At 47.9% G+C, this 17235-nt stretch overlaps 1 protein-coding gene across 6 annotated transcripts in view; it reads left to right on the top strand.

Moving 5' to 3' along the window:
* NR6A1 (nuclear receptor subfamily 6 group A member 1) overlaps window positions 1-17235 on the top strand; it is a 132702-nt gene that overhangs the window by 75529 nt on the left and 39938 nt on the right. The window contains exon 1 of one of the 6 annotated variants that reach the window (XM_061604114.1): window positions 15805-16097. The exons of 4 other annotated variants lie outside the window; for them this stretch is intronic. In XM_061604114.1, coding sequence (XP_061460098.1) covers window positions 16091-16097 — 7 coding nt within the window. In that variant the 5' untranslated portion in view covers window positions 15805-16090. Of the gene's footprint in view, window positions 1-15804; window positions 16098-16667; window positions 16846-17235 lie in introns of those variants that run through there. One more of the 6 variants, XM_061604112.1, reaches the window with a different exon arrangement.

Here is a 17235-nt window from a genome sequence, read left to right as displayed (position 1 = left end):
TGGACTGCCTTCAAGTCGATTCCAACTTATGGCAACCCTACGAATAGGTTTTCATGGTAAGCGGTATTCAGAGGGGCTTTACCGTTGCCTCCCTCTGAGGCTGAGAGGCAGTGACTGGCCCAAGGTCACCCAGTGAGCTTCGTGGCTGTGTGGGGAATCGAACCCTGGTCTCCCAGGTCGTAGTCCAACACTCTACTTTGCATTGAACTTTGCCCAGTTTGGCATTTTCACTTTCTCTGTTGTTGTTGTTATGTGCCTCCAAGTCAACTATGAACTATGACGACCCTATGAATCAGTGACCTCCAAGAGCATCTGTCATGAACCACCCTGTTCAGATCTTGTAAGTTCAGGTCTGTGGCTTCCTTTATGGAGTCAATCCATCTCTTGCTTGGCCTTCCTCTTTTTCTACTTCCTTCTGTTTTTCCAAGCATTATTATCTTTTCTAATGAATCATGTCTTCTCATGATGTGTCCAAAGTATGATAACCTCAGTTTCATCATTTTAGCTTCTAGTGATAGTTCTGGTTTAATTTGTTCTAACACCCAATTATTTGTCTTTTTTGCAGTATCCGCAAAGCTCTCCTCCAACACCACATTTCAAATGAGTTGATTTTTCTCTTTTCCACTTTTTTCACTGTGCAACTTTCACATCCATACATAGAGATTGGGAATACCATGGTCTGAATGATCCTGACTTTAGTGTTCAGTGATACATCTTTGCATTTGAGAACCTTTTCTAGTTCTCTCACAGCTGCCCTCCCCAGTCCTAGCCTTCTTCTGATTTCTTGACTATTGTCTCCATTTGGGTTAATGATTGTGCCGAGATATTAATCCTTGACAAGTTCAATGTTCTCATTGTCAGCTGTAAAGTTGCATAAATCTTCTGTTGTCATTACTTTAGTCTTTTTGACGTTCAGCTATAGTCCTGCTTTTGTGCTTTTCTCTTAAAACTTTCATCAGCATTCGTTTCAAATCATTACTGGTTTCTGCTAGTAGTATGGTATCGTCTGCATATCTTAAATTATTGATATTTCTCCCTCCAGTTTTCACACCTCCTTCATCTTGGTCCAGTCCTGCTTTCCGTATGATATGTTCTGCATACAGTTTTTCGTATGATATGTTCTGCGTACAGATTAAACAAATAGGGTGATAAAATACACCCCTGTCTCACACCCTTTCCGATGGGGAACCAATCGGTTTCTCCATATTCTGTCCTTACAGTAGCCTCTTGTCCAGAGTATAGGTTGCGCATCAGGACAATCAGATGCTGTGGCACCCCCATTTTTTTTAAAGCATTCCATAGTTTTTCATGATCTACACACATGATCACTTTCTCTGCCAAGCACTAAATTTGAGTGTTGAGCCCAGCATTGCTCCATAGTTTTCCTTTTCTTTTTTGTTGTATGAACGATATGACTTCGAAGGCAGCAGGATCCAGATAGAGATGGAGAATTCTTTGCCTGGCAATTGTCTTCTGATGTAATGTGCTGCGACATAGTCTGTTTTAGCCTTCAGAACTCCACAGCTGTGGCCTATTTCTCTCTCTCTCTTGTGATCTCAACATCACAGCCTCTTAAAGGCAGCGCTATTCTTGGATCTCAGCAGGGCACCATGTTAGATCGCCACTGGGTACGCTGCAGCCTTGCCATTGTGAGAAGCCTCTGTCCCTCTCTCTGCATTGTGTGTGCTAGGAAGCTTGTGGCACTTTAACAAATGGATCTCCCAAGTGCTGAAGAGCTGTGTACCTTTTGAAAGTTGAGGCATAAAACTGGGGGAGCCACCATGCGCTCCGAAGAGAAAGCAGATCTTGGCATCTCTAGCCAAAACTGAAAATTCTGACGGAATTCAGTTTTGGAACTCACAAGTAAGGATTGTGCTATTTCAGCCCCCTGACATCAGCTTGCCAAGGGGCCACTGGCTCCGTGGTTCTGATGCTTCATCAGCGGTCCCTCGTTGCCCCATGGTCCAGCAGCTAAGAAAGGACATTTAATGATGAACACCAGCTGGATGTAAAATTTGCTGAGGATTCTCACTGCGTACTGTCTTTTTTTCTGTTGCTCACCCATCCTGCTGAGGGGAGCTAGAGATTTAGCAGGTGATTGCGTAATACAGGAGTGGGGAACTTTTTTCAGCTGGGGGGGGTCACACAGTGGCATCACTAGGGTTGGTGTCACCCGGTGCGGTAACTCATGGTGTCACCCCCATGGACCTCCTCCCGGACCAGACCATACAGAATCCTTAGTAATGTTTTTTGTACTAATGTTACTCGTAAATCGTAATTCCCATATATCACTGAATGTAATGGCAATAGTAGTGACAACTAGCAAAATTAAAGTTACACCTTTAAATTACAATATCATATGCACAGCCTAAATGTATCGTCACACAAACAACCTCGAATATTTTTTCCCTTTCACAAGGACATGCAAAAGATTGAACCCAGGACCTTCTGCATGCAAAGCACATGCTCAGCCTACCACTAAGATATAGGGTAGAAAAACATTCACTGTTCTGCTGGTTCTAGTGCTTCTCCACCACTTTCTTCTGCAAATAAGAACATAAGAAGAGCCTGCTGGATCAGGCCAGTGGCCCATCCAGTCCAGCATCCTGTTCTCACAGTGGCCAACCAGGTGCCTGGGGGAAGCCCGCAAGCAGGAGCTGAGTGCAAGAACACTCTCCCCTCCTGAGGCTTCCGGCAACCTTAGTGACGCCGCTGGATACATAATATAATTGTAATAAATAAATAAGTCAAAAGCCCAAACCATGTCCTTCTTACCACCTGGTCATTCACTCTACTTAAGTCTCATAGTTTCTCAGTTCTAGAAGACTGGCTATTGCAAACTTTGGAAAGATAAAATAACATTCTCTTTCTAAGCATATAGGTAGTGATGCAGGTCAGATCAACCTGGATTGCTGGACATAAAAACATTACTGGTGATAGCTACTGTAAGTGCCTTTCTTGTTCCTTCAAAGAGATTCTTTTCTGCTTTCCTGTTTTTTTCTATTTCTATTAATTTATGTTATCTCTTCTTTTAAAAAAGCTCTACTTCTTCCCTTAACAAATAACTTCCATCTCCTTAAAAAAAAAAGTAAGAAAAAAGCATGGTGATACTTAGGAAATTACAATCATTAATTCTGCCTCCAAAATTCTCAAAGGCAGAATAGTTTTCAGGGGGGAAAGGTGTTCATAAGGAACATATCCAGACCATAATACTTAGGCTGTTCCTATTATTATTTACAGTCAGAAATTATCCTCTGGTTACTCATTGCTATGAACACTAAAAAAATAAACATAATTTTGAATAAACTTTAAAAAGCTGTTACGATGGGTATCTATTTCAACAGTCAGGCTACCATTAAAATCTATTTTAATTGTCACAAATCAAATCACATATTACCAGTGACATTGCTCTGAATCACTGATTATTATCTATCAGGTCAAAGACCCGTCAAGTCAAGCATTCTGTTTGCAACAATGGCTTAGCTGATATTTGTGGAATGCTTACAAACAGCAAGGCATATTTGGATTGGGATATACTGTGAAATCATTTCCAGACAGGTACCATTCTAGTAAATTGCAACAAAGATAAGAGAGTCTTCTGGCACCTTAAAGACCTAACCCCATTTACTTGGGGGTAAGCCTTACTGATTTAACAGGAATTATTATTATTTAGACTTGTTAGTTGCTTGTTACCCAAACATCTCCAAGCAATTACAACACATTTAAAAATATAAACATAGACAATTTTTTCCATTTTTTTAAAAAACATACAAAACAACTACCGTTCATTAAAATAAAAGTGGGTAGACCTTGTTAGGATTGTACTGCAAGGTGTCACTTGACTTTAGTGAAATCAGCACTTTTTCATATTTTTATTTTTTTATGAAATTATTATTACCCCGCAACCACTTTGTGAAATGATTTAACATTTCCATTTCTCTTAGGAAATGACTGGAGATCATAACATGATACTTGAAAAGTTTAGCCCTGCTCACTAAAATTTTAGAATTACAGAAAGGAAAAGCAGTTAGACTTTTCCTCTCCAATTCCTACCCCCCCCCCCACACACGCCTGTTTTTTAAATCAACAGCGGTTCTAGACCTGGCTAGGAGATAAACAATATTGGTAGTGTTGCATGACTAATCTAAAATGTTCAGCAACAATCAATTAGTTGTACCTCAACTTGAGTTTTAGTCGGAACCAAACAGATGAAAGCTGTAGCTGTTATAGTGTTCAAGTAGCTGAGTAGGAGAGGGAAAGGGAAACGACCGGCGGGCTCAGAAACTCGTCTTTCCCTTCCACGTGGTGTGCAAAACAGTCGCCCCTGGTGGTGGTGGTGGGTAGTGCAGCAGCCTCAGGCTGTAGCCTAGCCTGCCTGGTAACGGCTGCAACGCCTCTCCAGGCCCCGCCCCACGGGAGATCCAGCCGGTGTGGTGGCGCCCTTCCCTGCTGTTTCCCCACGCCTCCATGTTAGCGTGGGCAGGGTAGTTGTCTGCCTGCCACGCTTCCTGGTGTCACCCCCTCTCATGGTGTCACCTGGGTGCGGCCCGCACCTGCCATACCCCTGTAGTGACGCCACTGGGGTCTCATTCCCTTCTGAGCAACATGCAAGTGGTGGGCAGACCTAGAGGCAAAAGTGGGTGAAGCAATAAATGTACATTTTACCTTTGTACCAGTCTCTACACACACTCACACATCTCCATTCTCTGCCCAGGCAAGCAAGAAGCATTATGGGAGTTGTAAGGACACATTTGCCTAGGGTGCAAAACAAGGCCAGTGAAGGGTGTGGCCTGGATAGAGTTCTGAGGGCCACATTTGGCCCCTGGGCCTGAGGATCTCTTCCTACCACCACCGCTGCCGCCACCGCCTTAATACAAAGTACAGCATTCACTGGGGAGGGAGAGGGGTGGTGGGGGAGAGTTGTTGGTTGGCTCCACATAATCTTCAAAATCTTGAGAACTCATTAAATGGAGCCCAAAAAAATAGTGAATGTTGTGTTTACAACACCTTCCCCCATCCTCCCACCAGCACCCATCCCTGCCTTGGTTTCTGTCACCTGCGTCTTGATTCTTTTTGTTTTAATACTCTGCAAGTACAAAACTTGGAAGAGACCAGAATGTAAGATGTAATTACTTAAAGGAAATAGCACCTTCCCAAAATATCTAGGAACATCACACAGTTGCTCTTAAGAAGGAGCGGGAGCTGATTGTCTTGCTTTTTAATGGCTGTATTTCTAAATGGATCTTTCTTAGTCTAGGGTCCCTCCCATCCCAGAGGACTTCTTCAGCACATGGCATTGTGGGACTTTTTATGGAAACTAGCACAGGCACCTCTGTGAGGCTCCTTCACTTTCAGCTAACAAGCTGAAGTGTGCCAGTGGCTGGATGAGTCTTGTACTAAATGGGCACGTCATTCGCTATGTTCAGGGATGAGGATGCAGTTGGTGGCGATACAGACATACTCGGACAAAATTAGCCTCCAGGCATGGCTTAACCGGCAGCACAGAAAGCCAGCAGCCTAGGGCAGTGGCAGAGTGAGTGACTGGGACAAACTCTTGGTGTTGCTGTTGATTGGCCTCATATCCCCAAGGAAATGGGACTGTTACTCTCTAGGAGGCATACTCTGTGACATTCAGCCATTGTTTTCCTGTAGCATTTCATCCCAACGCCCTAGAATGGCTGCTGTTTGGTGCGTCCTCCCCCTGTTCTTCTTTAAAGAGCATTCATTCTCTGAACATCACAGCTAACGGCTTGTGTTGCATGGAGAGCTCAAACCAGCAAGTCGTCTTGTGGCCCTTCCTCCTGAAGGGCACAAGTATATGGGAAAGCCTCAGTGCAGTAGCTTTCAAATAGAAGCGCGTAGGCGTATCCGCATGGCAGTCTTTAATGAGCTGAGTAGTCTTCCCTGTCCCCAGGGAACCCTGGGAATGGTAGCTCTGCGAGGGCACTCAGGGTCTCTAGCAGGTTTCCCAGCAGCCTCATCAAATTGCAATTCCCAGGAGTCTTTGGGGGGGGAGCCATAACAATTATACTGGAATGAAATCTGTGTAAAATGGTAGTCTAGACATATATTCCCCTATATTCCGCTCCTCCTTAGCACAGTGAACCAGTTGCTCGTTGCTGTGGACCATTGGCACTGCCTCATTTCCACTGTCCACTAACCACAGTTAGACAGATTAGCTAGTATGCACGTTGTGTGACAGAACACACCTCTGAATACTTAGGCTGTGCTCCCTCCTACTTCCCAGTGGGAAAAACAAACTACAGAATAGCTGACTTAGCATTAACTCTCAACCAGCCCTTCGATGTAACGCCTAAGCCAGCCACTTCTGTGGTTTTTCCCCTCTGGAAGAAAGAGAAGAACCAAAGTAGGAATGATCAGGCTATGTCTGCTGGCCTGCAGCACATGCTGTGATTTGCCAGAGTTAATGTTAGTTAATTGCCAGCATTACCTCCAAACATGGCCAGTGTCTACCGTGCTAAAAGGCAAGCACCCCAAGCGGAGCCTCCGGCTGGCTTAAACTCCTGCCCCGGACTCTTAGGCTCCCTATAAGCAATGCTGCTGCAGAAATCAGGATGCCCTCCCTTGTCTCCACCACACATACTGGCTCTCTAGTTTTTATTTATTTATTTTCAATGATTTAACGTGGCCCTTGTGTCTGGCAGCATCAGACAGTTGAGTCTAGCTGCCACAATTTAACTTCTCACAACGCCTGCGGTGTCGCATAGCTCAGAGGCATTGTGGGAAACAGAGTTGTCTCCAGTGCTAGTCATACTCAGAGCAGACCCACGGAAATTAATGGACATTACTAAGCCGGGTTCGTTCATTCCAGTGAGTCTGCTCTGAGTGAAACTTAGCTGGCTAGAACCTTAAAAGGGTAACTCGTTCATCATCCGCTGCTGCTCCTGCAGCCACCACTGCCCAACACCTCTACTGGGTGAGCCTGCCAGGGCTCATCACCAGGGGAAAGGGGCCACCAGGGTGCACTTTGCCCAGGGACACCTCAGACCTGGACTTGTCTTTGTCTCTCACTGTATTTGTTTTGCATCTGCTTGCTCGCCTCTTTTTGCACTGGTTAGGCCTCATCTGGAGTACTACATCCTGTTCTGAACACCACACTTTAAGAAGGATGCAGACAAACTGGAACAGGTTCAGAGGAGGGCAACAAGGATGATTTTATTTATTTATTTTATTTTATTTAATTTATATACCGCCCTAAGCCCGAAGGCTCTCTGGGCGGTGTACAAAAAGATAAAAAACAAGCAATGTATAAATACAATATATACAATAAATCAAGAAAACAAAACAAACAAACAATAAAAGAACCAAACAACATCCAAAATACAAATAATGATGAAAAAGCTATTAAAACACACTTTAAAATGCCTGGGAGTATAAAAAGGTTTTCACCTGGCGCCGAAAAGATAGTAGCGTCGGCGCCAGGCGCACCTCATCGGGAAGGCTGTTCCACAGTTCGGGGGCCACCACAGAAAAGGCCCTGGTTCTAGTCACCACCCTCCGAGCTTCTCGATGGGATGGCACCCGGAGGAGGGCCTTAGAAGTTGAGCGCAGTGTCCGGGTAGGTTCAAGGGACTGGAAACAAAGAAGTGCACATGTTTAGCCTGGAGAAGAGAAGAGTACTTGAAAGGTTGCCACACAGAGGAGGGCCAGGATCTCTTCTTGATTGTCCCAGGGTGCAGGACATGGAATAACGGGCTGCAGTGACAGGAAGCCAGATTTCGGCTGAACATCAGGAAAAACTTCCTAACTGTTAGATCGGTACGACAATGGAACCAATGACCGAGGGAGGTGGTGGGCTCTCTAACCCTGGAGGCACTCAGGAGGCAGCTGGACAGCCACTTGTTTGGGTATGCTTTAAGTTGGATTCCTGCACTGAGCAGGGCGTTGGAATCGATAACCTTATAGGACCCTTCCAGCTCTATGCTTCTACGTTCTTGCTTGTGCTTCCATGTTGAAATGGCAGCCTCTGATTCCACTCAAGGCTACCAGCCTGCCAGATTCTCCCGTGCTTTGCTCAGGATGCAAGGCAGGAAATCTAGAATTGCGTATTGAAGATGCTTCAATCTAAAGTTTCATCAAGATGGCAAAGCAACATATAGTCAGGCCTAGATGCTAGAAAGAAGAAAAAGGGTGGCACAAATGAGAGAATAAGCCACCCAAAACATTCATGTGAATCGGCCCTAGCTCCTCATCTATGAAATGGGAACAGTACAACGCTTTTCACCCAGACACATGATGTGGGATAAGGCAAGGAGCGCTGTAGGGTGCCTTTACCTACCTGGTGGTGGAAAAATGAGTGTTGTGTATGTGTACATGTATCAGTATGTAAAAGTCAGCAGAGAGGATTTGCAGCAACATATCAAGAGGTCGGGAGAGGCCAGACCAGAGTAAGAGACGCCATGTCGAAAAGAAATTAGAGCAGGACAAATAGATTGTGCTGGCACATCAGAGGCTGTTATTTCTGTAGGCAGGCAGAAGAGAAGGTGTTAATGCAAAGTGACAGATCTGGAGCAAAAATGAGGGTGTCGAGAAAACAAGCAGGAACTGACCAATGAAGGCGCTCCGTGAAACATGGGTTGATGTAACGTAATTCGATGAGCTGGGAAAGAAGCATTTGGGGACATTTCTTTGAAAAGCTAATTATCGTCTTCAGGCATGTCTGTTGGATTTGGGCTCCCCTCTTCTAGTGACAAAGTAGCTTGGACATTGTGCCAAGGGAGGCACTGACTGGGCGCCGGCCAGGCCAAACACACCATGCCAGCTTGGACAGAGTGATGATAGAAACAGCCTTAGGGGGATCGCTGCCCTCACCTTCAGCTGCTGCCACGACCTGAGCTCCATCAGAAATTTTCCAGGAAGATCAGCTCTCCCTTTGAATGTCCTCTTGGGATCTCCTCATGACCTTTATCTGGTTTTCCTTGGGGGCTAAGCCCAGGAGCCAGCTGTGTCTCCCAGCAGTGTTCTTCCAACTTGGGTTCCCAGATGTTGGACTACAGCTCCGTATCCCATACCATGGGCTAAGCTGGCTGGGGCTGATGGGAGTTGAAGTCCAGCAGCATCTGGGGACCCAAGTTGAAAGAACGCTGTCCTGTGGGGTAATTTTTAGTGGGTAGAGTTGACCCATGTACTGAGGGGTTTAAGTTCCTGGTATATTATACACTTATTCATTTCATTTCTGAATCGCTTCCCATGAGGCATCCTGAAGCGATTTACAATACAATCTTTTTTAAAAATACAATAGAACACTTGGGGCATGGGTTGCCTCAAGCTCTCAGGAGAAAAGAGAAGCTCAGTGAGTCCACTATGGATTCTCTGTGCTGATTACTGATTTCTCCTGTGTGTGCCATGATAAATTATGTTAACGCTGCTAATAAACCACATCTACACACCCATCGAGTGGTTGACCCATAGTACACATTTTACATTTTCACAAAATGGAGAGAGGGTATTATCCTGAGGGCATGGAAGGGCAAATCAGGGGTGTAGTCGTCTGGGGGTCTCAGAACCATGTCTTCACTGTCCTACGAGCCAATCAGCATGAAAGGGGAGTGTGTTAACCACTGAGAAGAGTCCCAATGAGTGTTAATTGCAAGCCTTTATTAGTCCCTACTTCAAAAAGCCAAGACAAGTTGTGGAGAGTGAGAATTCTGTAACTGCAGAATAGGCAGTAAATCCTGATGATAGCATCCCATCTACATCATCAAGCAGTTTGGTAGCAGCAGAAGAGAAACGCACAGACTCTGAATTCAGTCATTCAAGCAATATCTCTGACAGTGAGAAAGAACAAAGTGATAGAGAAGCAGAAAGCAGTATTCAAGCCTAGCCAGATTATGTTATAATTTTAGAATGTATGTTTGTTTTTGTTTGTTTGTTGTATTTGTATACCGCCCCATAGCTGAAGTTCTCTGGGTGGTTTACAGCAACTAAAAACATAAAGAACAAATATACAAATTTAAAACACATCTTTTAAAAACAATTTAAAACACAATTTAAAAAAAATCAAAACAATTTAAAACACATGCTAAAATGTCTGGGAGAAGAGGAAAGTCTTGACCTGGTGCCGAAAAGATAAAGTGATGGCGCCAGGCGCACCTCATCAGTAAGATCATTCCATAATTAGGGGGCCACCACTGAGAAGGCCCTCTCCCTTGTTGCTACCCTCTGAGTTTCCCTCGGAGTAGGCACCCGGAGGAGGGCCTTAGATGTTGAGCGTAGTGTACGGGTGGGTTCGTATCGGGAGAGGCATTCCATCAGGTATTGTGGTCCCAAGCCGTGTAAGGCTTTATAGGTTAAAACCAGCACCTTGAATCGAGCTCGGAAACATACAGGCAGCCAATGCAAGCGGGCCAGAATTGGTTTTATATGTTTGGACTGTCTGGTCCCTGTTACCAATCTGGCCGCTGCATTTTGCACAAGCTGCAGTTTCCGAATGTTGTATAATCTTAGAAGGGTGTGTGGCTATGGCTATCGTAAAGGGACCTTGCACTTTTGAATTGGCCAGTACACTACTGGGGGAAACAGGCACTGTGACTTGACTGACATGCAGTCCTGATGTAGAGTTGAGAATGGGACCCAGGAATCCTCCCTCTTTGGAGTCCTAGCCATTCAGCCTCACTGTGTCCCTTTGTCTAGCACACATGTGTGAAAGTAGGTGCTAGGTCCGTATGTGAGGGTTCTCTTGTCCAGGCTGGCCCTATCATTAGGCAGAGCGAGGCAATTACCTCAGGCAGCAGATTCCGAGGGGTGGTTAATGACAGGGAGATGTTGACAGATAGTGGCACCGCCTGTCCTGCACCCCCTGTGCTAGCTTTCTCCCCTCGGGTGTGGTGGAGGGCACTGTCCCATTACCAGCATTGAAGCAAAATTCAACTGCCCGTGCAATTGTGGTTCTATATATGGAATGGGGGACAGCACTGTCTTATCTGTCAGAATGTCCTGGGCCAGCCCTGTCTCTTGTGATGACAGTGGCACACAACAAAGTAGAGCTGTCAGCCCAGAGGGGTTTGGAGGAGACTTGCAAAGTCAAAGTTCTGTTATCTATCATGAGTGTCCTGTGCAGAAATCCCGACTTCCGCTTTTTGTTGTTGGGCTGTGCATGCTGTGTTTAAGGGCCATCCCTCCTTCCTGAAGGGACACCACGCTCTGGTCTCCTCCTGGTGTTGGCTTCCATTGAGCTGCACACACTTTCCCTTGGTACCATTTCTGGAAGGACAGGTCAGGCCTAGGAAATGCAGGGTGGGCAACAGCCCACATTGGTCTTGTAGTTTGCCATCCCAGCAGTCTTTGGATCCTTTTCTTGCATACTTATTTTTGAACAAGTTTCCAGCGCTGATGGCAGGCAAGAAAAGACATGCTAGTTTCCTTTGTTAAAAACTGATTTGACCCACTTGTTACTTGAGTGCCTGAGGTGGGCGGAAGATCCTGTAATTCGTAATTCTGTAAAGTAACAGCCCACTCAAAATACTGTAAATTAGGAAGAGCCCGAATTAGAACCCTTGAGAAGGGACCCATCTGGGCCTGTAAATGATGGGACAGGCATGTGTGTATGAGAAAGGTCTGCCTCCAACCCCAGAAGAAAAATGAAGCCTGGAGGGAGCCCTCATAGGCAAACCTCCCGGCCCTTCCTGCCAAGTTTTCTGGGTAGTGGCCAGCATCCTGAATTGGGCTGGGAAGCAAGCCAGTAGCCAGCACAAGCTGTGAGCGTGAGTTGTCATGATGTGGTTGGCTTTGCAATTCTGCACCCAGCCATTTTCAGAGGCAGCCCCATGCAGCGTGTGTTGGAGTGGTCTGTTCCAGAGCCTAGCAGGGATTGGCTCGATCCTGTCCAGTCATGCAACTAATACCCTTTGCCGGCTGCTGTCTCCTCACCCATCCTCAAGGAGTATTGCCAAGTTGAGGAGCTACTCCTTAGTGAGTGGGAGAGCCAGCTGGCAGCCTGTGGCAGAATTTCCACATGACCCTGTGGCTGGTGGCAGAGCAGAATGCATGGTGCCAGGTAAGCCTATTTGTGCCAACGTGTGGCGGATCAGTGATTCAGAGCAAAGAGGGCATCCATAGCAGCAGCCAATTTGCCACCAGCATAGTAGAGCTCAGCGTGCCTCTGTTTCGTTCTTGGGATGGCTTAGGGGGCTCTGCTCCAGGGATGGGCGGAAAATTTTTCCAGTGCCTTATTTTTCCACAGAAAACTTTCCCTTTTGTAAGTTCATTAATAACAATGAACAGATGCTAATTGCAAATACAATGTCAGGCAAGCTTGGCAGTTTCAAAGTGTCTTCCCCCCCCCCGCCCCTTTGGCACTCAGCAGCCCCACCAGGTCTAGTAGGCAGCAGCTGGATGGATGGATGGGTGGGCGATTATCTTGCATCGCGGGGTCTGCCAGCCCTTTCCTTCCTGCAGCATGGATGGCGGCCTTTAGCATTCATGGGCTTCCCTGACTGCCTGCTGCTGCCCTCTTCTGTTCAGCTAGCAGAACTACAGCTTGTAGTTTGGAATGCTTCTGTCAGTGGGTCTCTCCAGGCCAGCCAATCTGGGCACGCAGTTGCTTGCCTTAATGAAGGGTAGCTCAGCGGAGGAACCCTGCCCACCCCCTCTGCTTGGCATTCATGGTGGAGGGTCAGTGGGGCAACCCTGGAGGGAGCGCAGGCTCCAGGGCCACTGCAGCCTTTGAGGCTGGCTGCTCTAGAGAACTGCTCATTAGCTTGTTTGACTGAGGCTGAATCAAAGAGGTGGCACAAAGAGTAGCAACAAGGACTGGCAACGATGGGGGCAATTTTTCCATGCCTGCTGCAGAAGCCAGCTTCACATTTCTGCCACCATAACTGCAGATGCCGAGGGTGGCAGTTGCCTTTCATGACCCACCCAGAGAAAGGTGCAGTCTTGCTTCCTGAGGTCATGTATGAGACCAGCCGTACGGCTTTGTCCACTTCATTACCTCTAGTGGAGTAACCTCCTCCCTCTCTTACTGGCCAGGTTGGTGTCCCAGTAGAATTCGGTGCAGCTCCCAGTATTGATTGATATCCCTCCCTTCCTCCTGGTATAGTTGCAATCCACAGGGCTGGAAAACAGAAGGAATTACTCTTTTGACCTTTCGTTTGGATGTGAAGATCTGCCATCTTGAAGTGAAATCATAATTGCCTGCTGTTGTTTAGGCAGCACCATCCATGTGCTCCGGAGGAACGGAAGCCAAGCAGAAGGAAAGGTCCCTGCTGCATAGTGCTTGCAGCCTAAATCACATCACTTGACACGAGGGTGGGCCTGTGAGCAAATGTAGCCACGCGTGTTTGTCTCCATTTCAAGTAGGGGGCAGGATCCATATTAGTGCACATGTGCATCTCCACGTTGCTGTGGGAAAGACGCCTCTTTCTGGAGATGCTGCTCCTAACTAGGGTAGACAGCCCTGAGCTGGATGGTCCAATGGCCTGACTTGGTCTAAGACAGCTTCCTGTATTCCTTTGGGAGGAAAGGTGGGGCATAAATAAAATAAACCAAATTCCTGTGTGGAAGGCACAAAACGGCAGTTGCCATAAGAGTTCTAGCCCAATACAGCTACCTACTTTACTGAGGCAATGAAGTCATGCCCTTAGAGACTTGATAGTTACACCTTTTCTGTCTAAGAAAACCTTGCCTCTCTTAAGTCCTAGGAAGCTGTAGGGCTGAGGGCAGCTCAGCCAGGTGGCTTATAAGGAAGGCAGCAAGTTCTGGGGGAAGCCACCAGCATCTCTCCATGAAAAGATTGCTCAGATGGGCCTGCCACTCTCAGTGCAGCAGCCGGCATAAGGCAGAACTGCTGGTCGGCTGGTCTGTAACCTGCATTCCTGGTTTCAGGTGTTCCTTGTTATCTGGGATCTCTTGAAAATTCCAGGTTTTGCTTTTGGGAGCAGGGTGGGGTGTTGCTGAGAATGGCGTACGAGCCTTATTCAGGCCAGTGGAAGCTTGCTTTAGAAACCTTTGCTTGTTAGCAAGACCTGTTTTTGTGGTGTGCATTGTCTCATGCCTCCCCTGGTCTGCCAGGGACATCAAGTGTCTGAACTAATAAACGGGTACTTCCTTCTGGGCTTTTCTAGAATGAATAGAGATCTAGTTGGCAACGTAGGAGGAAGAGGCTGCAGTAACCCCTCTGCCACTGATAAGCATCTGGAAGCTGCAGCCTGTTCCAAATGAGATGGAATAGCAAGGTGATAGTAGGATCCCTTTGGTTAACTTAAATGGAAGAGCCTGTCTCTGCAGACACTTCCTTGCCCTCTCTGGACTTCAGCAGAGGGTCCTTCCCTCCATCAGCCCCTTCCCTGCAAGGGCTAGGAGCAGAGCTACTCAGCAGTGCCCCAGTCTTGTGGGACTCCCACCTAGAAGCTGCTGGGATCCGACACTAGCAGCCTTCTGGATGCAAGTCTGGACCCTTTTATTTAGATCATCCTTCCAGTCAGCTGTCTGAGGAGTTGTTTGTAATATGTCATGATTTTTGTGTTGTTAATGTCGGTGTCTCTGTAGCGATGCGTAAGCAGCCTAAAGGTGGTGTAAAAAATAAGTAGCATTGTGTCCACATACTAGTTTAGTGAGTGTCTCTGTCAGCGCTCAAGTGCCTGTGGGCTGTTTTGTGAGCCTCTGTCACGTTCTGCCTGCATGGCCAAAAACTTTGCGACAGCCCTTGTGCCTCTTGCAGCACGAGAAAAACCTGCAGGGAGGAAATGCCAAGCAGCAGGAGAGAAGTGAAATGTGGAGAGGATGGAATATCTGAAAGTGTGAATGAACTTTCTCTGCTTTTTTGGGGGGGGCGCTGAATCGCCACTCTCATTTCTGGGCATTTCCTTGAGTGCAGAAAACTCTTTTGGTTCAGCATGGCCAAATGGTGGGCCTGCGTCCTGCAAGGGCCTTCCAGAGGCTGAGGTAGTAGCTGAAGAGCTGGTTGAACTCCCTCTACCAGCTGTTGCCTGGCGTTTGGGGGCTCAGGGTTGTAGGAATTCCAAGGCCACCCTCCTGCGTCTGCCCTGGGAAAAGGCCAAGAGCTCCCTCCCTCTCCCTTCCTCCCCACCAGAAGGCCTCTACTCCTGCTGCCAACCATTTGGAGACAGAAGTGGCTTTTAACCACCCCATGCCCCATGAGACCTCCTTGGGGTAGACCCTGGATTTCTCCTGGAGTTTCGTGGCTTGAGCCAGGCAGACCTGGTCCCAACCCAGTGGTGGAGTGAGCCAGGCCCTGGTCCTGTGCCCCAGAGCTTTGTCTGGGAAGGGTGCCAGAGGAGCGTCACCTGTTACTCCCATCAAATTCAACTGGCTTTCTGCCTCGGGAGAGCTTCCTGTGGCTGATCTCCACAGCATGCCGCCGTCCGTCCGCTTGTTATGAACATGGCTGCAGAATTGCCCGTTTAGGCTGGGGAAAGCAGCTCGCTCTCTTGCTGCTGGTTTGACAGCCCACCATTTCGGCATTGTTTTGCAAGGAGTGAAGCAAGAGGGAAGTGCCGTTCAGGTTTGGGTTTTGTTGGTTTGTTTAAAGAGTCAGACTGTGCATTCCCTCCCCACGATTTGGGTTTCCTTCCTTCTTTCCTTGCTGTGCAGCGCAGGGCTAGTTGAAGGAGGGCTGAGAAGCCCTTCTTAAGCCTTCTGTCCGTCCGTCCCCCCAGCAGAATTACTCTCGGCTTAATCATCTTGCAGCCCTGCCTCCTGCGCCGCTCATTCTGCCTCAGCTGCTGAGGCCAGGCCTGTAAACTGAGAGCCGCCAGGCCCCATTGGTCGGCTTAGCAAATATTTGCCATCCAATGGCAGGGCGGCCCCCTGATAAATCACCAGACCAGGGTGTGTGGAATGCTTTGGGAGGTGCCATGTTTTGGCTTAGCCAGAGAAGAGGAGGCGGGGAGGGAGGCTTCCTTGGCTAGCACATGACCTGAACCGGGCCCTTTGGCTCTTGCCCCCAGTGTCATTGGTGGCCTCCTCCGATTTCTCTCTGCCACCTCAGCTCCTCCGCACAGAGGCCAGATTTGTTGCTTTGCTGACATGTCTCTTCAGCCAGCCCGGCTCAGCACTGGGCTGCTCCCTTGAAGACAGTTGGGCTGGGACAAAGCCGGAGGCCACCTTTATGGAAGGTAAGATCTCTCTGTGGGAGGCAAAAGGGGGGGCTCTGCAAGCGCACGCTGCCCTTTCACCGTGTGGTTATGGGTCCGGTCCATGTGAGAGGTCGAGCAGCATTTGCTTGACTGGGCTGCCTCTGAACAAGTGTGTGGCTTGGGGGAGGGGTCAGTGCTTCTTGATGTGGCTTTGCAGCAAGGCAGTGCCAGGGTTGTGTGTTTGGCGCCTGGATGACTTGGGCTGTGAGTGAAAAGAACATGACATTTTCACACCTCTCCGAAACGACAACAAGTTGCTGGCATCCTTCAAGGCCTTTCTCTGCTCTGGCTGAGAGGAGTCCTGTGATGAGAGAGGTATGCGGTTGCATGGGCCCTCCCTGTGTGTGTGTGTGTTATGCCTGACTCCAGGGAATGAATGGACTTGAGAGAGACTGGTGGTGGCCTGTCACAACAAGGCTTGCCGTGGCTTCTGCCCCACTTCTGTGCGGTTGGTGCCAGAGAGGGTTGCGCTGAGCTCCGGCACCCTCCTCCTCCACGGAGTCCCGCAAGTTGTGACCTTAGGGCTTGAACTTTTGCATCACATGACCAGCCTGTAAACTGACCTGCTAGGGAGGACGGCTGTTGTGTCCGAGACTCAGCAAGGGATCTCAACTGCTGATGGGGCAGTGAGGGCAGGCGAAGGAGGGTCTTTGCTCCCCGGTCTCTTCATGGCTGCTCCCGAGACCCCCAGCGAACGTGGCGAAGCATGAAATGGAGGCATGGGAAGGTAAAGGCTTGCCTGGGGACAGGCTTGGGAGAAGGACGGCTTGGAGTGTGTGTGGGGGGAGAGTAATAGGACAGCCACGCTGGTTCCTGGGGCCTTCCTTCTTCTGGCTTTAAAATTCTGCTGCTTTTGCCTTTTTTCGCCAATCACAAACGCTTTTAAAAGTACAGTTGGTTGTGAATTCCTGTAATCTGCCTGACAGTGTGGAAAAGCATTATTTTGTATTCTTAATAGGGTCAGTTTTGTGTCCGCTGTGATAATATCTCTTGCCCCCAAATAGTAGTTGGCAGGTAATTTACAGCCCAAGCTTGCAGGGAAAAAAAACAAGACCCCAAACCCCCCCTCCCCAATTGTCTTCTGCTGGTAGCTCCCCCCCCTTGGTTAAGGACCCTG

This window comes from Rhineura floridana, chromosome 20 (assembly GCF_030035675.1).
Source record: "Rhineura floridana isolate rRhiFlo1 chromosome 20, rRhiFlo1.hap2, whole genome shotgun sequence".
Classification (NCBI taxonomy): domain Eukaryota; kingdom Metazoa; phylum Chordata; class Lepidosauria; order Squamata; family Rhineuridae; genus Rhineura; species Rhineura floridana.
This window is presented reverse-complemented; position numbering and strand designations above follow the sequence as displayed.